Source organism: Gadus chalcogrammus, chromosome 11, assembly GCF_026213295.1.
Source record: "Gadus chalcogrammus isolate NIFS_2021 chromosome 11, NIFS_Gcha_1.0, whole genome shotgun sequence".
Lineage (NCBI taxonomy): Eukaryota > Metazoa > Chordata > Actinopteri > Gadiformes > Gadidae > Gadus > Gadus chalcogrammus.
This window is the reverse complement of record NC_079422.1, coordinates 12170893-12195758: the sequence shown is the minus strand read 5'-3', so window position 1 is coordinate 12195758 and position 24866 is coordinate 12170893. Positions and strand designations below refer to the sequence as shown.

General features: G+C 48.2%; 2 protein-coding genes across 2 annotated transcripts in view; both read left to right on the top strand.

Annotated features, from left to right (window-relative positions):
* The first annotated feature begins 15 nt into the window (after positions 1–15).
* On the top strand, positions 16–5480 carry seh1l (SEH1-like (S. cerevisiae)). The gene is made up of 9 exons (XM_056601803.1): positions 16–269; positions 714–764; positions 870–1016; positions 1348–1559; positions 2296–2394; positions 2508–2648; positions 2965–3119; positions 3386–3539; positions 5051–5480. The coding sequence occupies exons 1-9, from the start codon at positions 159–161 to the stop codon at positions 5226–5228; spliced, it is 1248 nt and encodes a 415-aa protein (XP_056457778.1). The 5' UTR covers positions 16–158; the 3' UTR covers positions 5229–5480.
* A 718-nt stretch (positions 5481–6198) lies between these two features.
* Positions 6199–24866, top strand: part of cep192 (centrosomal protein 192) — a 28945-nt gene continuing 10277 nt past the window's right edge. Inside the window, exons 1-35 of the mRNA XM_056601802.1 lie at positions 6199–6712; positions 7176–7411; positions 7576–7668; positions 8150–8295; positions 8498–8559; positions 8877–9012; positions 9142–9257; positions 9375–9464; positions 9584–9763; positions 9982–10132; positions 10471–10670; positions 10951–11079; positions 11399–11545; positions 12065–12353; positions 12518–12667; positions 12748–12812; positions 12918–13142; positions 13544–13685; positions 13854–13933; positions 14486–14761; positions 15196–16045; positions 16353–16467; positions 17142–17298; positions 17607–18444; positions 18806–18954; positions 19315–19545; positions 19788–19913; positions 20506–20646; positions 21072–21132; positions 21477–21616; positions 22119–22211; positions 22484–22602; positions 23105–23287; positions 23624–23714; positions 24324–24503. Coding sequence (XP_056457777.1) covers positions 7236–7411; positions 7576–7668; positions 8150–8295; positions 8498–8559; positions 8877–9012; positions 9142–9257; positions 9375–9464; positions 9584–9763; positions 9982–10132; positions 10471–10670; positions 10951–11079; positions 11399–11545; positions 12065–12353; positions 12518–12667; positions 12748–12812; positions 12918–13142; positions 13544–13685; positions 13854–13933; positions 14486–14761; positions 15196–16045; positions 16353–16467; positions 17142–17298; positions 17607–18444; positions 18806–18954; positions 19315–19545; positions 19788–19913; positions 20506–20646; positions 21072–21132; positions 21477–21616; positions 22119–22211; positions 22484–22602; positions 23105–23287; positions 23624–23714; positions 24324–24503 — 6327 coding nt within the window. The 5' untranslated portion in view covers positions 6199–6712; positions 7176–7235. The remainder of the gene's footprint in view (positions 6713–7175; positions 7412–7575; positions 7669–8149; positions 8296–8497; positions 8560–8876; positions 9013–9141; positions 9258–9374; positions 9465–9583; positions 9764–9981; positions 10133–10470; positions 10671–10950; positions 11080–11398; positions 11546–12064; positions 12354–12517; positions 12668–12747; positions 12813–12917; positions 13143–13543; positions 13686–13853; positions 13934–14485; positions 14762–15195; positions 16046–16352; positions 16468–17141; positions 17299–17606; positions 18445–18805; positions 18955–19314; positions 19546–19787; positions 19914–20505; positions 20647–21071; positions 21133–21476; positions 21617–22118; positions 22212–22483; positions 22603–23104; positions 23288–23623; positions 23715–24323; positions 24504–24866) is intronic.

Genomic DNA, 24866 nt, shown 5'->3' with positions numbered 1-24866 from the left:
GCCACCGTGCGGCAAACTCACGTCTCTGCTTGGCTTTGACTCGAGCGCCCGGCGCCAACCACAACTCCACACTAGAAGTACACATGACATCTTGCTAGCTTAGCTCAACCTGAGCTGGAGTAGTTCTGATAAGGTGTCGTTTTGGAATTATACGAATCATGTTTGTGGCACGCAGCATCGCAGCAGATCACAAAGACTTAATCCACGATGTATCATATGATTTCCACGGTCGCAGAATGGCTACTTGCTCAAGTGACCAAAGTGTGAAGGTAATGTTTTTGCTAATGTTAGCGTTAGCTGAGGACCATTAGCCTCACATTAATATTGCTCGCCCTCCCATTAATATTGCTCGCCATATCTTTTGTACCCTTGCTTCGTACGTGTTTGTTTGCTATCATTCGATTGTTTTTTGACACGGTAGCTTTTTCTCGCATGGGGTAACTCCGCCAGCCCCTTTCGTTAGTTAGTGTTGTGCTAATCATGCAGAGTGACTTCAAACATCCCAGACCTGCACACACTCGCAAGCATGGAGCACAGCGTTGATTAATTCATGTGATTGTCGTTGTCAAACGGACATGACATTTAGACGTTTTCGTCAAATCTTGAGGCATCGGTTTCCAGACAGATTAGACGGGAGTACTTGTTGAATGTATGATAGCATTAGTTGCTTGATTCGATCGTATTTGATGCGTTTCATTTCTGATGCTCCTCAGGTTTGGGACAAAAGTGAGAACGGAGAGTGGCACTGCACAGCTAGTTGGAAGGTTTGATATCCTCTTGGTCACATAAGGACATCGAAACAAAAACATGCATTATGTCCAATCGTCTTTCCTTTTTAAAAAATAAATAAAAAATTCCCCTCTTGCCAGACACACAGTGGGTCGGTGTGGCGGGTGACCTGGGCTCATCCAGAGTTTGGGCAGGTGCTGGCGTCCTGCTCCTTTGACCGAACGGCTGCTGTGTGGGAAGAGATTGTTGGGGAGTCTAATGACAAACAGAGAGGACAGAGTCATTGGGTTTGTATATATTCCTGTCTGTTGAAGTCATAAAGCCTACATTTAACTTATTTTTTTACACTATTTTTTTATTCAAATAGTGTTGTTATTGCGAGTTGGGCTCTTACTGCTGATCTGACCGGATTTCCTCTGACAACACTCTGTGTTAACCTATGTTTGACTGAAAATATGCATTATATCTTCTTGGTAAACATTCAACAAGATGCACAAACTTGTTTATAAACTAACATTAGCAAGGAGGAGTTTTAAGGGGACATAACGGTTCTAACGAAAGCTGGACTTTGGCACCATTTGTTCCCCTGTGTGATTCAAATGTCTCCTGTGACTTCAGATCAAGCGGACCACTCTGGTTGACAGCAGGACATCGGTGACGGACGTTAAGTTTGCCCCCAAACACATGGGTCTGATGCTGACCACCTGCTCCGCCGACGGCGTGGTGCGGATCTACGAGGCTCCTGACGTGATGAACCTCAGCCAGTGGTCCCTGCAGCATGAGATTTCCTGCAAGCTCAGCTGTAGCTGTATCTCCTGGAACCCCTCCAGGTCTGTGTTTGTGCCCGCCCAAGACCATTAAGTACCTCCTACCTTGGGTTCTGAAAGTGTTGTACCGTTTAACACATGCAAATTGAAACATTCTGTCAGATAAAAGATACATAAGACACGTTATTAAGTGTACATTTAGTATTCCGTTATTTGGTATACCGTTTTAAGTCTAAATTTATCATGCAGTTACTTATTATACAATAATATTTAAATAATATAATTGCAAGAGATTTTGAGAATATCCTAAAATTTAACACCTATTGAACCAGAAAACTTGAGTACCGTACATGTCGACCTTCCTTTTAGATCTGTGGCACCTTTCAGTGTAGGGTATAGCACTAGCCTGGCTATTGCCAGAAGAAGCTCAATCGTAGATTGCACGTTGGTCGGGGGAAGCTGCTGTCATTTCAGCTCAAGAGGCGTGATAATCGGGCCTAGTTCAACAGACTCTGTACGCAAGTGGCTGCTTTCCGCCGCTTCCCTGTCTTCTTTGTGTTAAACCAGCCAATAGCGCGTCAGGGGTGGGATAAGCCAGGTTGGTGTTGCCTCCCGCAAAAACGTATCGGAAGCAGAAAGAAATGTATTGCTCTTCTCCAGATCCTTCTGCAGGGTGAATTCAAATCGCCGTTAGAGTGGGCGGGGCTACCCAGTCTAGTGTAGCAGTATAGCGATTCTTGGGGCTTGTAGATCATATGCCTGCCATTTATTTAGCTGTGTTTCACAACCCCTCCCCCAGCTCCCGTGCTCACCCCCCAATGATTGCGGTGGGCAGTGACGACAGCAATGTGACGTATGGCGGCAAGGTCCAGATCTACGAGTACAATGAGAACACAAGGTCAGTTTTACTGCTACTATACCAGAGACCTGGGTACAGATATAGTGACCCTCATCTGTGATCTATTCAAAATATGTCTGTTCTGTTTTGATCCTGGCCAAAATTGGAAGCAGGAAATATGCTAAAGCGGAGACGTTGATGACCGTGACAGATGCTGTGCATGACATTGCGTTCGCCCCAAACCTGGGAAGGTCTTTCCACGTGCTCGCCATCGCAACCAAGGATGTCAGAATTTTCAAGCTGGTACCTTTAAGGTAGGGAACTCTGCTTTGAGGGAAATCCTGATTCTCACTGTTATAAATACAGATTTGAGGGGAGACGGATGTTAATTTATATCTACATGCAATCAGAATGTAAGCACAGGACAACATTTATAATGGATGTGATTTAATCCTTAAGCAAAAATTCTATCCCTAACAGGTAAGACAGCTGTAAAGAACAACAACTCATAAATCGATTTTAATTAAAATAGAAAAGTCTATTTGGTAGTTTGTCTTTTCACCTCAAATATACAATCTGGGTCTTATCTCAGATAACAGACTCCTTTTTTACTCACAACCCCTATGACAGAAAAGAGAGCACCTCATCGGGACCAACCAAGTTTGAGTTGCTGATCATGGCCCAGTTTGACAACCATAACTCCCAGGTGTGGCGCGTGAGCTGGAACATCACCAGCACTCTGCTGGCCTCTTCTGGAGACGACGGATGCGTGCGTCTCTGGAAAGGTGGGTTGAAACAAACTATGTTTCTGAAGCCCTTTTGAGCCTCTTGGATTGAACACACATATTTGATTGCCGCGTCCCCCTGTAGGGTTTTAAGTGTGCAATATGAATAGTTTGTAATATGGGGTATTGATATTGAAAACTTTTGAGTAAGCAATGCAAATATATGTTAATGTTGTTATTGTTCTGACAATCTAAACTTGTTTGATTTGAACGTTTATCCTCTCACATCCATTGTGATGACCCGTTCTATGATTCCATCCCCACAGCCAACTACATGGACAACTGGAAGTGCACAGGCATCCTGAAGGGAGACGGCAGCCCTCTGACAGGGACCTCGGGCCAGCCCACCGCCATGAGCACTGTGGTGGGCTCCAGCGTGCAGGCGTCACAGAGCATCCTGAACGGGACCACGGCGGGCAGGTAGGTGCTGTGTGGGGTGTGTTCTAACACCACTCGCCTCAGCCCCGGCCAACATCCCCCCCCCCCCCCCCCCCCTTCCTTCCCTACCTCGTCCCCCCCTGTCATCAAAACTGACGACTGGCTACTTCCTCACCTTTACTGGGACTCTGAACAGCTCACTGACCCCCAGCGGACTCTAAACCGATTCACAACTCATGCAAGGAGCTTGGCTTGTTTTATTTCTTTTGCTTTTGGCTCACAGGCTGTTGGCACAGCAGTGAGGTTGAGTTGTTTTTGTTTCAACCACATTGGATGCACATTCCCATCATATTGTCTGTTGTGGTCCAACTAACTGCTTTATTTGTGTACAATAAAAAGGGCAAATAAAAATGTTTATGAATTCAGTGCCTCTTATGGATGTTTTAAAGTTTATGAATATTTGTTAATTTGAAGCGACTAAGGTGTCTTTAGTGAGGTTACCAATGCAATAACACAATGCATTTTTGCTACTTTACTTGAGAGGCTGACTAACCTCGCAGGTTTATCAGCATTTTCTTGACAATCCCTTTCCAAATTAACACACTAAACAGGAATCACGTCTCGAAGTAGCATGGAAGGCCTATAGTTTCAGAGTTAATGAATTGTGTGTACTGGGATTTGTTAAATTGAACAATCCAAAATTTGCACACATTGACAATACAATATCAGATATAGCTTCAATGATACATTATATTGTAAACTAATTGTGTAAATACCAATTGTAGTATGGTCTTTTGAGCCATGTTTTTCCTTCTGGATTTTTGTATATGGCTGTAATTATATTCACAATAACTTCTGATTTATAAGTTTGGTTGCTTGCGAAGCTGGATAACATAATGACTGGACGTTGCTTGGCATTATTGTTGGGAGGGGGGGGTTGTGAGTCGTGACCCTATTCAAATAAATAACATTTTTTAAATCAGTTTCTTGCATTGTATGTGTATGAATTGGGTTGTCGAGAATTGATGTGGTGGTGTACCGCTTGCTGCATGCCCCACAGGACTGGTATGAGAACCCCATTTGCTCCACCCCTGCGGAAACCGACCCACTCAACCGCGCACCAACAGCACCCTGCTTATTACTAATGTCTCCTCCTGGGCCGAACCCACACGTGTTGTAGCCAGAGGGAAGTGATGTGTCTCCATGTGGACATGGGTGTTGGGAACGCTAACAAGCTAGCTTTAAAATAGTTCCTTCTGCAACGACCTGTTTGACGATGAACATGTTTCTGGTCAGTTGGGCTGGCATATGGACATTAATGTCACAGCCCTTCCCACGCTGCCAAAATAAAATTCTTGTTTTTACTTGTTTACATACAGTTTTCATTGCTTGTTCACCATCTTACATATATACACAATTTACCAACATCCTTTTATAATTTCCCTTGTCTTCAACGTCTTGTCATACCCGCTGTGATATGTCCTGTACGTCGTCCTATTTTTCACCCCCCCCCCCCCCCTGTCTGCCTGTCCCCGTTTTTGGCGTTGCTTCAGGTATTTCTTTCCCCCGCTGGAAACGCCCAGGGCTGGTTCCAGGTCCGGCCACCTGCTGCCGCCCTCCTCCCTCATAGAGCACTGTGATGCTGAGCCCGCTCAGCCTCAGCAGCAAGCCTCACTCCGCAGACTGTACTCCAAAGCTCTTCTGTCTTTACCCGAAGCAGAAGCCCAATGAATAACGAGGGCTCCTCTATATTTCCACTCCAGCTGCTGCCTCTTTTCAGGGGGTCTGTGTTGAAGAATACATATCTTTCGTAAACAAAAGTAATTTTCTTTTTGGAAATTCAATTTAACCCTAATCTGACCCTTGGACAATCCTTTTTTTGTAGAAATATGCTTTTTCGTATTCCAAATTGGTGCATGTATAAAGCCCCTTTAAACTAATATACATATATCCTCCTGATCAAACTATCCAAATAATTATATTATTATATCCTCCAAATCGTCTTGAAAGGGGAATAAACGGTTGTTTTAACTATTGGGAGTGTTTCATTGGGTTTGTTTGCTTGTATTAAGAACTGGATGACAAGTAACCACGTGAAACGGCTGCCATTCTGAAAAAAGACTGTGATTCATCATCACAGAGAGTTCATGCTCTTGATTCGACCCATTCCATTTGGAATAAGTGTCCTTAATCTGTTCTCAATGGAAAAGATTAGACTTTCACATGATATGAAATTAACAATGCTATATCTTTATGTCAGAAGCTGATTGCTTACATGGTGGTTTGAAATCCCACTATTCCTTTTAAACTCTGATCTCATATTGTAATAGTGTTGCTAAAGTTGGAATGTCTGAGACTGCAATCGAGCGAGCAGCTGTCTGCATACTAAACTATCCTTGCAGCTGCTCTACAGAACACATGACACGAATATAAATCAAAGCTTTTCATCCATAGCAACGGCAAATGTTAATTGCTGGGTCCTATACATTTTAATCGGATCCCAGTGATTGAAATGATGTTTATTAGTCTATTGTTTTAAAATGTGGTCAATTGGTCGGATAATTCAGATTAAATTCTGTGACGAGCCAATCTCATTCCCAGGCGCACTCTGACAACGGATTAACGGGAACGGGATGCTCGAAATAAGCGTTATTTTCGAGAGAGGGCGGTCCGTATCGTTACATGGGTTTAGGCAAAGACGAGAGAGGAAGTGATATCAGTTTCCGTTAAATGTTTCGGATATTGCGTTCTCAAAATGGTCTTAAAATATCCACATTTAATCCCCGTGTCTTTTTTGTTGTTATTCTCTTCAAGTTGTAAATCTCCTAGCTCAAGGAACTGTTAACGGTCGTACACAGGAAGTAAGAGACCGCTATTTGTTGCGGTAGACCGGTATAACGCTAGACATCAGGTTCCTCTCTCAGTTTAGGCTTCCTTTGAGTTTATTTGGCCAATAAAAGCAGACGTAACCCGGCAAAGCCACGCCTCCTTGAAGTGACGATGCGCGGGCTTCCTGTGAACACTGGCATCACAAACTGTTGCACCGCTTGTTTGTTATTTATGTTATCAAAGTAGACGACGCGTTAAATGTGAAATAACTGCTTTGTAGGATTTGAAGTGAATCGAAATCTGCTTGTTGTCCGTATCAAGTAAAATATACTTACTTCTGAGACTAGGAAGAACCAAAGTGTCGCTGCAAAAAACGACTTCAATCAGTAAGTTGTAACTAATCAACACACCATCAGTTCCAGGTACACGTTTTCTATAAAAAGCAAGTATATTACACCAGTGGTGGGCCGATGTTCGATATGTTGTTTTGAAATATACACATGTCCCAAAAACTCCCTTCAATTGTTGTAAATTATGTACACAACTTGAAGTAACGTTGGCCGAACTCGACCAGCTAAGCTCAAGTGTTTTAGCCTTTGGCTCTCCTAATTTGACTTTATGTGGCTCGTTTGCAAATTACCACAGCTGGACCGTGCTTTTAAGTGTGCGAGTAGCTAATGATCCACACTGCGTTCATGCCCAGAATAACGCAGTAGTTTATTAAATGATATGAGTGGTGGCATGTTGATCTTGGAAGCAAAAGTCCTCCACACTAGGCTAAACTCATCACTGCGTCGTTTGAGCTGGTGTTATAGGAGGGTTCTTTACTTGACACTTATGTTTTTATAGGTTTGTTTTAAAATGACACTTCCCTGATTGGAGTTCAAGCCACTCCTTGATTGACTCGACATGGCAGACAGTTTTTTCAATTTGGAGGATGAGCCGCTGCCCAGCTTCCTTTCCAGCTCCCTGGATAGCACGAGTGGCCCTGTTGTGCCCTGTGGGAACGTGACATTGGGCTCAGGCCCCGGCTTTCCCGTGGCTGCGTCTACTGTAGCGAAGATTAGAGCTGGGGCTGACATCAGGTATGTCTAGTGTGCTTGGATGCTGTAGTAGCCCTTATTAGTGAAACGTGCGTGCGTATTGCATGTTCTTCTGACATCACACATGCAGTTTGATTGAATGCCAGTGGATGCTCTTATCTGGATGGTTAAGAGGGTAACACACGTTCATCGTGCCTGTTTTGCAGAGGGAATGTGGATGATGTGTCATACCTGGAGGGGGGTCAGCTGTCATCTACTGGAGAGAAGGCCAATTTCTGCCTCAGTTTTAAGGATGATATGTGAGTAACTACCTACACGTCGAGACTGTTTGTGTGTCATTCATTTTATTTTTCTCCTTCATGATGAAGAGATAAATGCCCTCTACTTTTTCCTACATTTGACAGTTATTTTAATGTTGGATTATTTTGAGACATCTGCGAAAGATTAGCCATGACTGAGATGTCATAGATAATTGTTGCTATATCTAATGTAATTTATAAACAAGATTGCCCTCAATATAATTTCTCATTTCTGATATGCGTTTGTCCTTCTGTATCTTCTATAAGTTTAATTGATTACATCCTTATCTGCATCCCTTTCGAGCATTTAAAAAGTTTTTTTAATTCTACTTCTTTGTGTTTTTTTTATGTTGTCTCTTTTTATTTTTTTTATTTCATCTATTAATAATCAATTGATAATCATTCATTGATTGATAATCATGTTTTTTTATTGTTTACATGTTAGAAATAAAGACAATCAATCAATCAATCTGTGCCACAGGGACAATGCAGAGGACTTCATTAGAGCTCATGGTTTCATGGATATGCTGGTAAAGATTCCCATGGATGAGTCACAATCCAGTGCACGGGGCTCTCAACCATTCAAATCAATGACTCTTCAAGGGCGAGCCACAGATCTAGGATCTGGTAAGAAATTGACACATTTCCTTTTTTACTTTTTATCGAAAATAATTCTGCAACCCGGTTGCACGACGCATTCCATCAGTGTAGCCGGATTTCAGACACTTTGTTTGTCATCTTTGTTTGTCATCTTCAATTTGATTGGGCCGTTGCTAAATTTTTTCCCTAGGTTTTGAACATTTCCATGAATGTCTTTGTGTCCTGACAGATCTCTCTACAGGGCTCCTGACATTCGCACAGTACATGCCTAGGGATACCATGGACACCAAGGTATAGTCATTTATATTCAGGATGAACATGATGTGTTTGGTCTGTTTAGAATTGGAACTGGGTCTACATTATAGAAGGTTTGATAAAAGAATGGTGTCAGAATTTCAAATTATATTTCATTGTAAGTGTACAGTTTGCCATTAAAATAGCCTTATGGGAAAGACTTTTTTTTTTCCATTGCATTATATAATCACCAGCTGATGAAATGTTTGTGCAGGACTTTTATGAATGGGTGGTTGTTCATAATGCTACCGGATATTCTTCAACACCAAAGTCTCTCTCCCCCTCGTTCTCTCGTCACATGTCCGTCCACGTAGGCCCAGCCCCTCCAAGCTAGCACTGAAGAAGACGGCCCAGCAAGTGACGAGGCAGGGAGCGACGGTTTCAGTGTTGCCAGTTTCCTGGCCAATGAAAAGCTCATGTCCGTGGACAGCATCAACAGTGACCTCACAGGTGGGTTTTCTGCCCTTCAGCCTCCTAATTCAAGACTGGTTCTCTGACTTTAAGAAATTAAATGAGGCAGACTAGTGATACAAGGAGGTGACGCCGGTTTTAAACAAGGATCTCATCTTTGACCGCCAGACGATGAGGTGGATCTGAACAACCTGCCTGACGATGAGCTGGAGCTCTACTTCAAGACACTCGTCCCGCCGGCCATGCAGAGAGGCCAAGTGGAAGGCCAAGAGATCCCTGCTACGGTGAGCCTCCAGCCTCTCATTCAATCATAGACATGGTCTCTCCCAGCTGTCCAACTGGCCAGATGGAAGCAGTATTTTTCATTTACTTGTGATTTTTGCCTTTTCCAACGTTTCCAGGGGCTGTCAGGATTGCCTAATAGGACCTCAAACACAAATTCTATAGAGCAGGAAAAGAATCGGGAGCAGTTCCTGGATGATTACGATCAGGTTGCTATTGATTTTGAAATGCCATTGTGTTGTGCTACTGTTATTCATTAGTCTTAAGTCAATTAAGTCTTCTTAACCAAAAGACCTTGTGTGCACCTTCTCCTCCGTGTTTCCTCCAGGATGACTTCCAGATGCCTGATGTGCGGCTTGCCGCTACAGGTATGGACTCATGCCCAGCAAGCGATGAAGACACTGAGGACGAGCTGGAGGCGGCCAGGGCACACTCCTTCAGGACCAACACCTCCAGAAACAACACCTCCAGGACCCAGCTGCTGCTGCCCAGCACTTCAAGACAGCTGGTGAGTTCACATCCACCTGGCCAATGGTTCTATCCTGCTAGCTAAAGCATCCAGGTGTCGGCGTCGACCTGCATAGCCAACCCTACTGTAGGAGAGGAAGGCAACAAAAGGAAGGCACTTTGAGTGGCTCCAAAAGCCACGTGTCTAGTGCAGTCCATTTTTTTTTTTTTCACATGCTGTATCCCTGAATACACGTGTGTGTGTGTGTGTGAGAGCAGGTGGGTGAGAGCAATCGTCCTAGTTTCCGTCCGGGGCTGGAGGGGGGCAGTTCAGACGACGAGGCGTCCAGCGGCCGGGGCGGACCCCCTGCCTCAGGGATCGAACACAGACGTTCTGCTGAGGGACAGGTCATCAACCCTCCTGTCACAGGTAAAAAAACAAAGGGTTGAAAGATTCACCATGTTGGATTTGACAGTTATTCAGCCGCAGACACCGTTATTGCTGTAATTCAGGGACTGTGGTACCTCTAGGCGTACTCATTTATTTAGGTAGTCATTATCTTTCCTTCTTACTTTTTCGAAAATCGTGTGTGTGTGAATGCGTGTGTGTGTGCGTGTTTAAATTTTTTTTTTTTTTTCAATCTCCATCAAAACTTTTCCTAGTTTATTTTCCCCATGTGTACATTTGTTCACGTTGTGGCTCTTGGCCCGCGTCCCTTCACGTCACCTGTCAAGCTCACCTGCCGGTTTGGTTTCCTGCTCCTCCAGGCGACGGCGGCGGCGGAGACGGGAGCAGCGGCAGCGACGAGAGCGGCAACGACGGAGGAGGGTCCGCGGCCCCTCTCCCGGCGACCACCTACGACGTCCTGCGGGGGCTGGGGATCGTGGGGAGCAGCGGGGAGGACGGAGCGCTGGGTCTTTCCCAGCTGCCCGGGTTCGGAAGGAACGGCTTCTCCAGGCCCACGGAGGTGAGGCCCCACTGGTAGAACCACAGCAGGCTGGCTACTCTGGGAAGGGTCTGTTAGAGGGACCTCTACAGAATAGAGGGACCTCTACAGAATAAAGGAGTCAATGTCAAGTGATGCACGATGGATCTTCATTTTTAACAATATATAAAGAATTGCACCACTTAACTAGAACCACTTAGATTACCTAAATGGAAACGTGGTAAAAAAAGTTGTAGGTCCATCGAAAATGGGATTTGGGTCATTTTTATTCTGTGTGTGTGTGTGTGTGTGTGTGTGTCAGATGGGGGACCGCGTGGGCCCGGTGGGAACAGGCGAGGCCAGCTCCCCACCCGAGGCCCCGGCCAGCGCTGCCAGGATTTCCCCAGTCAACTGGAGCATGAGCATGAGCGTGGACCGACAGGAGGCACTGGTGGGTACTTGGAGGGGCTCAGATCTGTGCTTTACAGAGGAAAGTGTGAGTGCGGTTATTAATCTGGGATTTAACAGATTATCATTTAAATGATATCCTGTGGGGCCTAATGTATATACAATTAATTGTACAGCGTTAGTCGAGTTGTAACGGTTTGTAATTTGATTTGAATCTAACTACAATAAATTGCACATTTGTTTTAATAGTCTTTACAATCTTTTGAAAATAAATGCGTGCAGTACTCACTATGATTTGATGCTTCAAACCTGCCAGTCACATTATATCCACAAGACAGTCAAGTTTTTCCTTTATGTTCCAGGACGCTATGGACAGCACGCAGTCTGGGCCCACTGCAGAGACTGCGCTGGACTCCCTGTACCTGAGGACTGGCTCTGGGCACTGGAGACCTAACGACTCTGCAGTCACTCCGCTCCAGGGTAGCCAGAGCAGCTTTCGCCTCTCGCAGGTACAGACCAGTCCGTAAAACACAATATTTTGTGCCGCAGTAACTCTTGCTGTTAAAATTCCTGACTTTTCTGGTTCTAGGCATTCAGCTCATTTTCCAAGCATCTACACCAAAAAATGCATTATTATTCAGAAGGTGTTTCATTACCCACACTTGTTTGACACTTGAATGCTGCATATCCATGGGTTGGAGCAGGTGCTCATGGGTGGTTGCGTTCCTCTGAAAGCCAAAGCACAGTGTGTTCGATAAGCACCTTTCATACACAAAAGGGCCTCGTGCTAATCCCGCCAGAGTGTTACTCAGCTAAGTGGCTCCCCATGCGCTACGTCAGTAGAGCTGGAGACCGGCAAGACGTCGATGCTGTTGTGTCCCATTAGAGGCAGAAAAACGGTCTCCATACGCTTTCACACTGAATATGCGTAGTGCCCCCCCCCACCACACACACACACACTTCCTGTAACCAAGAGCACTCGCTGCGTAAGCATTTATGACTCACCTCTCCACCGACCTCTCCTCCAGGTGCTCCCAGACTGGGGAGCTGGAGGATGTGATGATGCTGAGGATGAAGATCAGGATGGCGTTGACGTCGCCGATGGAGGCAGGCTCTCCCTGGGCTTCCGAGGAGGACCCTGCGGCGGTGGCACCGCGGCCGGGCCTGCTGAGAGCACCAGCGAGGAGGAGAACCACGACGGCCCCTCCAGCTCCCTGGAGGCCAAGTACTTCTCCAAGAGCTTCCAGCACGAGCAGGAGGAGTCGGACGACGACTGGAACCACTGCCCTGGCGACCTGGAGGCGGAGTTCAAACAAGGTGGGCTCCGGGTCTCTTCCTGAAGTCTGAGTTTAAACCTAAACCAAGTTCACCTCATGTGGCCCATGAGAACGTATCCGTGCCCTTCATCTGTGGATGCAGTGCGGAATGTATTGATTGTGGTGAATACATTTGAACGTGTACACATTGCTTTGTCACTCCAGGGGACAACGCCCCGGACAGTGTGGTGTACCAGAATGAGGAGGGCAAGTGGGTGACGGACTTGGCTTACTACTCCTCGTTTCAGAAGGAAGTAGATGGGAACGCACCAGAGAACGCTGGGCAGCTTCAGACAGAAGAATTTGTTCCAGCGAGTATGTACACCCCCTGCCAACCACCAGTCAATCCCCCCCCGTCCCCTGTCAGCATTTAACCAATTCAATCCCCACTTCAGGCACTGCTATTGATAAGATCATTGAGGACCAACAGGAGTTTGAGAAGGAGCACCAATTTATGCAGGTTTGTAACAGATTATAAAATCCTAACATCCCCTAACACCCCGACCCACACCCGTTAAACATAACCTGTTGGAATTCCTTCCGCAACCCCCCACCCCCCCTCCAGGAGGAGCAGATCGAGGCGGCCGGCGAGAGTCTCACCCTGGGCGACACCTCCTGGAAGATCCCCACCAGCAGCGACGTCCTGATGAGGGCCTCCCAGGCCTCCTCCGAGTTTGAGCGTGGGAACCACTCCTACCTGCGCCTCTCCCTGGGCCAGTTCTTCGGACAGCGCTCGGAGGCCCTGGGCTGTCTGGGCGGTGCCGACGATGATCTGGACGGAGTAAAGAGGGTCAGTTCACCCCAGGGTTTGCCAACGCTGCATTCGCTTGCAGCCAGCTGGAAAGAAGTTGAATAAACCGGCAATGAAATGTCAAGGTGACAAGAGCTGTGCTAGCTAGTCAGTCTTTTTAATTCAGAGCAGATCGCTGGACCGTGGTAGGGAATTACCCGTGATAGCTGCTTTGGTGTTAAACTGACTCTTCGTAATCCATGTCGCGTAATGGGTATCTGCATGTTCAGTCTCTAACCACGCGCAATAAAATACTAATTAGTTATGGCTGATTCGGTACCATACGTATCCATCTTGGGCAGTTTATGTATAAAGAACCAGCAGTAATGGCAGTGTTGCAGAATCTGGTTTTTTACGTGAATCATCTGAGAGGATGTAATTCGGTGTCTTTGCTCCTCCAGCCCTCTTTTGGCTACATCATCACCTCCCCAGAGAAGAGGGACCCCTTCGCTCTGATCCGCCCTTCAGATGTCTCCTCCAGAGACTCCTCCGTCCACAGTAACACCATTGAGCTGATCCAACAGGACCAAACGCTCAACGCAGGTTTGTTGTCCACCGCTAAACGGTGGACTGTCTGATTTGCATAGTTTTGCTTAGGCCTATACTTGAACACTGATTGAAGGATAATAGGGTAGTTGGGTGGGGGGATGGTGTATTGACACTGATACCTCAATGTGTTTTAAGGTCTACTGAAGTGTCTTTTCTTTACAGAGGACCTGGACAAAACTCTTGAGGCCCAATGTGACAGGATGTCACCTAAAGGAGATCCCGATCCACAACTCTGTGAAGAGGTACGTTTCTAATCGACTGTTGTCGTGCTCTCCCAAGGCTAGCTTTCATGATCCCTCAAGTCACTTTTATTTGCTTGCCTCAATCACATTTAGTCTCTCAAAGGGCTTCACAGGCCATATTGTACAACCCTAGGCCTAATTCCTCTAAAGGGCAAGGACTAGATCGAGGAAAAGCATTGAGAAAGAAGAGGGCTCCCTCTTTCAAGCTCTGGTTAGGAGTGCAATGGGTGCCATAATGGCAGTACAACAAACAAAATGTTGTTTAAGTTAAATAAAGTTCATAGAAAATGAATACAGTCCATTTGGCAGTGTACCAATAGCCTTGTGAGACTATTCGGATCTTAAGGGTTCACGTTTCAGTTTGTCGCTGAAGATCATTCTGGCCCAAACAACTTGAAACCAACCTTCTAAAGCAAAAGAGGGGATCCACCAATCTGCACGAGCGCGGGAAGGCTGCTGCAGAGGCAGTGGCTCTCCAGGCGGCCAGTAGCCGCCAGGCGTCTGGTCATGAAGGAACCAAGAGGGTCTGTCTAAACCACGCTGTCTTCTCAGGCCGCGTCCTCACCCGCCTCGCTCCCGGGGGACCCCCACTCCGCACCGGGGTCCGTGGACCAGAGCTTCGTCTCCCCCGCCAACACCAGCGCTGAGCTCATGCTGAGCATCAGCACCATCACCTCGGCCATCGCCGACGCCTCCATCAGCGCCGACCCGTCCCAGCTGGCCGCCATGATCATGGAGCTGTCCCGGCGGAGCAAGGCCAAGGGTCGCCACGGCAACACGGGGATTGGAGGGTCATCGGTCGCGGAGAGCACTTCACCGCTGCAACACGTGAGTGGCAAAGAGATGGAGGTTACCTGACGTTGCACGGATGCTGAGTGTCATCTTCTGTATATTGTTCCTAAGTCAATTTACAAAGACAGTGATGCATAGGCACGAAACAAACAAGAAGTTAATATTGGTGGTTTTAAGGGCACAGGAGCTGGGAGACGACCAGCCATTCCCAGTGCCAGGGGCAGTCTTTCACTTTGACAAACACTCTCTGAAGATGCCGGGAATTAATGTCATGCGGAATTGCAAAACAAAATGTTGTTTTAACTGCTCGGGGACATGGCGCTTCAGGCTAACGACGATATACTGCATCCTTTTTTAGTCTTGTTATTTCTTGTTTTGCCTGATAGAATGCTTAACATTACCATGCCGCAGGGACAAACAAAAAGCAAAAGCAAGTCATCCGTCTGCTCTCCATTGATATCCTGCATCAGGTGGATCACAGCGTTCTCCTGGAGGCGCTGCAGAAGAGCACCTGCGCCGGGGAGCTGAGCGCCTTCGACATGGAGAGGTACCTGCGGAAGGCAGACGCGTCTAGCATCAGCACCACCAGCGACTCCTCCCTGGCGCACACGACCTTTGACCTGAGCGCCTGGGCCAACAACCTAGCCGCCTCCCAGGACGGCCTGGCTCGCGGCGAAGGGTGGGCGTCGGCGCGGAGCGGAGCGTCGAGTGGAAACAACGAGGACCGGCACCCCAGGGGCCGGTCGGACTCCCATCCCGGTGACGAGGACCATTCCCCCAGGGGCCGGTCCGACTCCCTCCCCGGTACACAGCAGCCGAGGAGGAGCGGCATCCCTCGCCCCAAAGCCCCCTCTCTCCCGACGCCAGCCAGGCGCTCCGGGACCGCGGGAGAGCCTCCCACAGCCAAATCCTCCGCGGACAGCAGGGCCCCCTGTGGCACCGCCGCGGACGGAGGCAGGCCTCCCCCACACGCCAGTGCCGCCCCGCCGAGTGCCACAGCAGAATATAGAGCTGCTCCCGGGAAGGTGGGTCCCCGAGCTCACACCCCTCCCCGGGCCTCCTCACAGGCCCCACAGAAGAACCAGACGGACCCCGGGGTCCAGCCGGGCCCTCCGGGGACGTCCCCCGTGCTGGGGAAGGGACGCTCGGGCCTGCCCTGCCTCAGAGGCTCCTCTCCCCTGCGGGAACAAGGCCAGCCTCGGGGTCAGCCTGTGACCTCCAGCAGCGGCCCAGAGAAAGGTTCCCAGCCTCCCCAACAGGAGGCGCAGAGAGCTGAGGTCCCCTGCCGAAGCCCCCGGCCTCCTGCACCACACGCCTTCAGTGAGTCATTACCTTTATTAAATGAGTTAGGGTTATTGTGTTATGAGGGAGTATCATTTGCAGCTAATTCATTAGCTGCAAATGTATGTCTTTTGTAAAAAAGATTTTACAAAGTCAGATTAATTGATAGTACAGCAGAATATAGAAGCATGTCTTTTTTTAATCTACATATATTTTTAAGTGTGCATTTGATACACACATTCAATAGGATTGCCTTTTTTTCTGAATAGGGGAATAAACTGACGGTAGACTATGGCTAAATCCCTGCCTTGTGGCGTCTGACTGTGGTGTTCTCGTCTCCCTGCAGTGACGCAGAGCTCGTCTGAGCCCTCTGCTGGAGAGGAGAGCACGTGTCACTTCAGACCGTCCACATGCCCCCTCATCCACTCTTCTCCCAGCCAGACATCCTTCCCGGGCGACTGGTATGTCCACTTCACATGCACGTCTTTCATTGACTGTAGTGCACATGGTGCTCAGCAGTTTACTCACTTCTTCTTTATTTTGCCCGCAAACAATTTCTCATGGATTGCACCACCATTCTTTTTACAATTTATTTATTAACTGCATTCCGTAGGGTTCATCAGCAAAGAAATAGTCAGCCAAAGACGTTGAAGTCGCTTATCAACCGAGTACGCTGGGGTTGTTAAGTTACCGGAGTACTTGCTGAGTGATACGAAAGATGGAAAAAAATGTTTTACTTTCCTTGACGGCGGTCATTATATGCTTAGCAACGGTGAATTATCAAACATAATTCACCGCCGGAAGTTGTGAAGGGCCCATGCAAATGAACGGAGCGTTCCAAGGCATTGAGCAGAGCTGTGTAATGAATATAATATTTTTTACTTTTAACCTAAAGAGTGATAAATGGAATGCTAAATCATCACCACATTTGGAATGAAATGAACGATAAGAGATATCAAAGAGAAGATCGTAAAGCATAACCTGGTAGTGGCGTTTCATTTTTCTTTTATATTTCCGTAACTTCAGCTTCAATCTCAACCTCCTCTTTCATTTTCCACCGGCCCCCAGCGTGGCGGTGTGTCTGCGCGGCACATCTGAGGGTTTATGCTCGTGGCGCGTGTGTTTTCCCCCCCAGCACGATGTCCTCTCCCCCTACCAGCAGGACGGCGGCAGACAGAAGGCCAGACTGTGAACGCTCCCCCCAGTCCACCTGCTCCAGCCCCAGTCTCTGCAGGCTCACCTACATCTCCATCAACGACAGCACCGTGGTGCCCGCCCCAGACAGGAAACCGGTACTGCCCAACTCTTGCTTGGATTCGTACTAGGCTGGTGTATTTGTGTTTAGCATCGAATACTTTAGGACTTCCCACTGCAAAGGAGCAGTTGTGAGCAGAAATTATTACTGGTCAAGTATCACTAGATATGAAGGGAAATCGGTATAAAGAAGATAATTTCACAGCAACACGGAGTCGTACGAAACCGCATTGTGTTATACGAAACACAATCTCGAGATGTCATCCTGTATCCTAAAGCAATATCAATATGTTGATACACACACAGCACTCACAACGTCGATGCCTATAACATACTTCCTCCGCAGAACGACCAAACCATTGCACTGAGCACCACCATCGTCAGGGCCAGTCCCACACCGCCCCTGGAGCCAGACTCGCGGTCCCACCTGGACGACCCTCGCCAGTCCAAGAGCCTGGACTCACAGCTGCCCTCGCACCAGTCCAAGAGCCTGGACCCTCTGCCCCCTCCCTCAAGCCGTCCCTGCAGGAGCCCCGAACGCAGCGGCTCTGCCCTCAGCTGCACCCGCAGCCAGAGCGAATGCCACTTCCACAGCAGAGACCCCGCCCAGCACCACCCCCCGGTGGGTTGTGGCCTCCACACAAACTACTTTAAACCCACCGGGCCGCCGCTCACCAAGGTGGACTCGGGCTACGCCAGTAACCTCAACATCCTCCTGCCCGGCCAGGGATCCCAGCAGTGGGGGGCCATCGACCCGGCCTCCGCCCAGGCCTGCCCCGGCGGAGGGCCGGGCCTGCCTCCCGCCTACTCCGCAGAGGAGCTGCGGTACGCGCCCCCGTTCTCTGGCTTCATGCCCCCGGGGCCGGGCCTGGCGGGCCAGACCCAACACCCGGGGATGCAGCCCCTCTTCGCCGCCGGACGGTCTCTCTTCAGCTCTCAGCTGGCCCAGCAGTACCCGGGTGCCGAAGGCACGCGGCACCCAGTGGCCTACCACATAGGCCCCTACGGCCTGGCGCCGGGCGGTGACCCGTCGTCCAGACACCTCCAGGACGCTTCGGGGCCCGCGGGCTACCACCAGCTCCACAGGCCCCAGAACAGCCGGGCGGAGCTGGGCATGATGGGAAAGGCGTTCGGCCAGCACAGCGTGGAGCCGTGGGCGGCCGCGGGCCTGGACGAGCTCAGAGGTAGGGCTGTGTGTGTCCCGTGTATCTGGATGTTATCTGAGCTGTGGCAAAATATTAGTATATATTTTTTTTCTTTACTACTTCCAACCGTGCCCTTGAATAAAGACGAGATTTGAGGGAACGCGTCTTATCCATTTTGTGTCAATAAGCATTCCATTTTTATCAGTTTGATTATTTTCACGCCAAATCCTTTAACGCTTGGCGCTCTATTGATTCGGTGTTAAATATTATTGTGAATACAATATCATTTTCCTTCAAACCGCTGAGGTGAGCCTTGGCTCGCCTCCCCCCTCCCCCCTTCCTCCGTGTGTTTGGAGATGTTGTTTATCCTCCAGTCATCTCTAATCCCTCTCATCCCCAGGCCAAGTGGTGGTGCCAGGGGAGCTGCGCTTCCCCCACGCCTGCTGTGTGGGCATCGCCTCCCAGGCCTCCCTCAGCCTCTTCAACCCCTCCGAGAGGTGGCAGCAGGTCTCCATCACCGTCAGCAGTCTGGCCCTCGATGGAGCCAAGGTGAGCGCTCCGATGCGGTTGAAATAACAGGAACTGCATATATAGATTTATCTTTATGTTTGCCCTGAGATGGGAATCGAAGTGTTAACGGTAGCGTTGAGGGGAAAATGAACCCCAAAATCACTCAATCATCATCGTGTCTCGGAACATTTCTGTATTATCTTGTCTGCTGCTTCCGTCTAGAAACGCTTTCCAAGAGTAGTCTCTTTTTATTTGATGCTGGCTTTTGACAACGTTCTGTCATAAACTCCTTTTTAATTCCAGTGTCCTCAAAGTCCCTAGTGTTCCTTCCCTCGGTGGTCTTCAGGAATGGGCGGCACTGACCTCCTTCTCTCCCCCGGGTTGTGTGGCTCTCCACAGGTGGACAGCTTGCCTTACCAGTGGCTCCTGGTCAAGAACAAGACCATCATGGGGCCGAAGAGCACAGAGGAGCAGAAGGTCCTGCTGGTCCCTCCCCAGGCCGGCGTCTACCAGTGCGTGCTCAGCGTGTCCTCCTGGCCCGCCTCGGCAGAGCCGGACCTCGGCGTCAGGGCCGACGTCTTCGCCAAGAGGGTGTTGCTGGTGGCTGTGGCCGAGGACCCCATGCTAGAGGTGAGCCCCAAGCCCCCCCATAGCTGACCGTTTCAGGGCTGTCTACTGGAATGCTGGGATCCTGAAGTAGGACTCTTGATGGAAATGGTTTGGGCAGATAATTATCATTAGATTATTCAGGATTCATTTGGGTTTTAAGTGTAATCACTTTTTGAGAGGTATTTTCCCTACAGGGGATAAAACCTGGATAGAAAATACAAAATGACAATCTAAAATGCTATATTCCCCCCCCCCCCCCCCAGATTGAAGCTGGAAAGTCGGGCAGCTTGGATTTTGGAGACCTATCGGAGGGGCTTTCCAAATCCCTCCCTCTCAAAGTGCTGAACAGAACTCACGCCACGGTCCCCATCCGCCTGGTGATCAGTGCAGTGAGTACCCCAGCCCTGCTCGCAGGCGTGCCTCAGACATCTCCATTGTAATAGGAATATAATGGACACTGCCGATGAATACGTGACGCCATTCAATTACAGAGGAGACGTATCCGACTCTGCTCTCACATTACATACACAATACTTTGCAAAGATCACTGCTTATTCAAGTCCACATTGTTGCAGGTCATTCAGAATCAATCTGGCTTGAAGTTCACATTAAACTAAATTCTTTGTGCTGTCTTTTTACCTACCTCATTTTGTGTTTTTGTTACGTGTTTTTCCTTGATGTGAATTGCTGCTGTATTACTTTTATTTATCTTTGGGGTGGAATTAAGTTCTCTATTAAAAGTAAACCTTTGGAAGGAATTCAACATTGGTGCAGTCGTCTGCTTTGCTTCAGGGTCGTTGCTCCATTTGATACCTTTCTGTGTTATTCCGGCTCTTGTGTGGTTGAATATATTTTCAATGCTGGAATGCTGGAAAAAAAACTCATACATAAAGGAGACGCTGCCTACAGCCCATAAGCAGGGGAATGCTCACTATCCTCCTGACAAGTGCTCTCTTATCCCTCCATGTGCTCTCTCCTCAGAATGCCAGTGCCTGGCGCTGTTTCACTTTCTCCAAGAACCCCGTTGCCGTGACAGCTGAAGAGTCGCTGCAGGCGGGTCACATGACCCAGTTGTCCTCCCCGTCAGTGATGAACCATGTGATGCATGCCAGCTATGGAGAGGTGAGGCCCGCCAACTGTACCGCAGCCTCGCAGTAGCACGCATGCAGATGCCATGTGGCGTGGAAGTAGAACAATCTGGGACTTTGTTGTCATGAAATTACATTTCCTAACCTTTTGACATCGTAAGAGACGGGGAAACAAAATGGAGAGCTATACAGGAGGGCTGCAGCGTTTTGGAGTTTGAATGGTTGTTTTCAGTGGAAATGCATCTTGTTAAAAAGCAACAGAACAGCTCCACTATCTAGGAGGGATTCAATGTTTGGTTTTATGTTGAGCACCAAAATATTACGCACGAGGTGAAGAGACGAGCACAAAGAAAAATCTAAAATAATTATTATTTTTTAACCAAGTCTGGTTGGTTATAAGAGAGTGATATTCCATTAACTATCACCAATTTTTTCCATTTATTTCCTTTATCGTTCCAGAATCCAGAGAGCTTCATGATCTGGGTTCACTTCCGAGCCCCTCAGAAGTACCCCAGCTCAGGTAAGGGCATGGTCACCTGAAACGTGACCATGGTTGATCTTTTGCCTCAAGAGTAGTTTCTTGGCCAAGGCAAAATTAACGTTGTCTTTGAGTTTTCTTTTACCCAGTCGATTAGTTAAAACATATCCACCACTTGCTGTTGAAAGGTATTCATTTTAGACCCCTGAGGCAAATATGTCAAACAGTAGTTTATTTTTTCTCAAATATTGGACGAAGTAAAAAATACGGCACTAGTTCAAATAATTGTGACAAACCAACTGTGTTCTGTTGGGTCAAAACAAATGGTTTAATTGGGGTTCTGTTGGGTCAAAACAAATGGTTTAATTGGGGTTCTGTTGCACCAGGAGAGCTCGGCCCGGCGGAGGAGTTCATGGCCCGAATCGACATAGAAGTAGACTCCCCTGGTCCCAGTCACGTGATCCGGAGTGTTCCCCTCCAGGCCCGGGTCGGGACGGCCAGGGTCCATGCTCCGAAAGACCTGCAGGTAGCTCTCTATTTTACCAGTCACTGTTGTCTGTCTGTACCATGGTCAGTCATTACGGCCAGTCACTAAGTCCAGTCAATGGTGTCCGTCTGTACTACCAGTCACTAGGGCCAGTCTGTCTTTAGGATGTGATGGTCTTGCAATATTCATGCTTGTGTTTTCCAGACCTTGATCCGTTGTGTGCAAGGTTGATTTAGTTTAATGGATGTGTTGTTTTGATGGGGTTTCTTTCTTGGATCATTTGCAGTGCGCAGTGCACAAGCTCGTCTACATAGTTTATGGTCCCATTAAAATTCAAGGAAATTACATAATCAATCAGGAGTCTATTGTTATACTTCCTAATTATCACCTATTATCATTCAGACAATTTTGTGATTTTGTGTGGTTTTTTCATACTTTCATTATACATTATTTCCGTTTATAATTGCACTTTGATTTGCAATTTCTCATGACCTTCACGGTGGAGGGACTAATACACTTCCCGACTTTCCATTTCGTCTAGACCATCAGCCTCTCCGCTCCGCTGGGCCAAGCCCGCCAACAGGATCTTCCATTGAAGAACGCCGGCAACATCGAGGTGAAGTTGAAGCTCAAGGTAATTCTGACCTTTGCTTTTCTTATTAGATCCGGGGTTTGTCTAAGCCTCTGACATTCTGCTGCAGACTGGCACCTACTGCGGGAAAGATTTATTGATGTAGAAGTTTCATTTATTTTACCCGTACTTGCTTATTTTAGACTAAATTCTTTCAAGTTGTTTTCCTCTTCCCACATTCTCTCCTCTTTTTGGCCTTTTGCTACTTCCTTTCTCTTTTTCGTCCGTTGTTGTTTTTCTTTGTCGTCCCCTTCATTCCTCTCTCTCCCACTCAGTGCAAGGATGCAGAGGACTGCTTCTCTGTCAGGCCTGATGAGCTCTACCTCGCGGTGGGAGAGGAGAAGACTGTGGAGGTCTCATTCAATGCACAGGGAAGCAAGAAGTGCAGAGAAAGGTATGCTGCACGTGTGCACATGTCGCTTGGGGAAACAGTTTTACACATTTCAAAAATCGTACTTCAAATGTTAACATTCACAATAAGGCAAGCATGTCCCTCAAACCATGCACTTGGTGGTTCATACTAACTATAGTAGGCACCTAAATTCTCGTGCCCTTGCATCAATATGCAGAGGAGCTATTCAAACGTTCTGCACGGCTCCACCAATTTAACTAAATGCCAATGATGCAACATGCGTGTGACGTTGTGTAACCTTTGTGCATTCTGTGTGGTCACAGTGCGTGTGCTATCATGCATATTGTGTCGCGGTCCCATACATAAACTCCCACAGCAGAGTAGGCTGTTTACGTGTCACTTTACAGCAAAGGGGCCCTCAGGCTACCAGACCATATCATTTAGATTCCTAGACAGAAATAATTGAGGCGCTTTGCTTTAAGCGCTGAGGGGAATGTCTTGACGCAGCCTTTATTTTCATGTGTGGTTTTGTCTGGGGCCCCAGCCTCCTGACCATCCTGGTGTTGCCGACGGGCCCCCAGTACGAGGTGGCCCTCAGGGGAGAGGTGGCTGCAGAGATCCATGGGAAGCCCGCCGCCTCGGCCCCGGGGCCCGCCGCGGACGTCCCGCCCATCCTCTCCAACAAGCAGTTTGTGGCCTGGGGAGGCGTCACTCTGGGACGGGCCGTGTAAGTACAGCTCCAATTCAAATGTGGTTATTTGGGTTTTAATAGTTTTTCGAGCCGCCGAAGCCGGGGGATAAGGGCGGACTGTGTTATTGATATGGTATTATTGATATGCTCCCCATCTTGCAATCTTGTCCCACTCCATTAGGGCACCAGTAATGCTATTCATGAGGAGGGACAGAGGGCAGTCTGTAGGGAGTAGCGCTTCTCAGAAGCCATTTCCCCATAATCCACATTTATTTTGTGTGTGTGTGTGTGTGTGTGTGTCTGCTTGCTTCAGACTCGTGATGGAGAATGAGTTTCAGGGTGAAATGCTGTCTTGTTTCCAACCCCCCACAGGCAACAGAAGCTGGTGCTCCGGAACAACTCGGCCGACGGCACCCAGCAGCTCCGCCTGCTGATCCGCGGGCAAGACCAGGACTGCTTCCAGGTACTTTGATCCAGACACCCCGACGCTGCGCTCCCATTACCCCGGACCCTCCAGCCCAGCAGCGGCTGGGGACTAGCTATATTCCGGCTACGGCGTCTATACAAGCTAGAGCCGTTAGGAGCCTTCTGCCTGTGTGGATCTTGTCGCCGTACAACTCCTTTAGTGTTGCACCCACCCAGTCTGACCCTGTGGAACACCTCTCCTGATCGAATAATTATTTCTGGACCACATAGTATTGGGTTTAGCGGAGCATGACCATTGTTCACGGTGCGGCATTTACAGAGCATCTTCCACGGAACAACAAATGTTTGAAGAGGCTCATTGTGGGACAAATGTCAAAGGATGCAAATAAACACAAAAGGGGTTCTCTAGGTCGAATATATTGAGCTGTACATAAGGCAGCAAAATGTGCCATAGAGGTTTCTCACTGTCAAAACTGGTAGCTTAGTTGATAAACAATACTTTTGATACAAATGCGACACATAATGCCTTTCAAATGGAGAGGAAGAGGGCTAGCTCTAGCTGCAAGGATCATTCATCCATAAAATGGATGAGGTTCTTTTCAATGTATTGTTATTACATTCTCTACCCTAACCCCACCATCCTCAGCTGCAGAGCATGTTCAGCCCAGAGGAGCGTCTGACCAGACACGGTGAGCTGTCCATCAGGCCCAGGGAGGACGTGGCGGTCCACCTGCTCTTCGCCCCCACCCGTGTGGCCTGCATGCTGGCCAAGCTGGAGATCAAGCAGTCTGGATTGAGGCCCTCCCAGCCGGGGGTCAAGTTCACAGTAAGCGGTGCTCTGGGTCTATTGACCTCATGCGGTGCTGCCCAGCGCTGCCCGGGATGCTGGGTTTAAACTTGAGACGAGCTGTTGAAAGGCTTTATTTAGTTCTTTGAGGTTTGAAGTGGGCGGCTGGGTGGGTTTATCCAAGGAATGGGGTGTATACACACAAACAATCACTCACTCTGATGGACATTGCGCCTTCTGCTGCCACCACCCCCCCCCCTGGCCAGGCTCATTCTCCGCCATACTGCAGTCTGATCTTATCTCCTGATGACTTGTGATGTGTGTTGGTGTGACGATGGGCGATAGGTCTTACGATAGGCGAAATGTCACGCCGATATGTCACATGAGCCTGTTCTCCCCCAG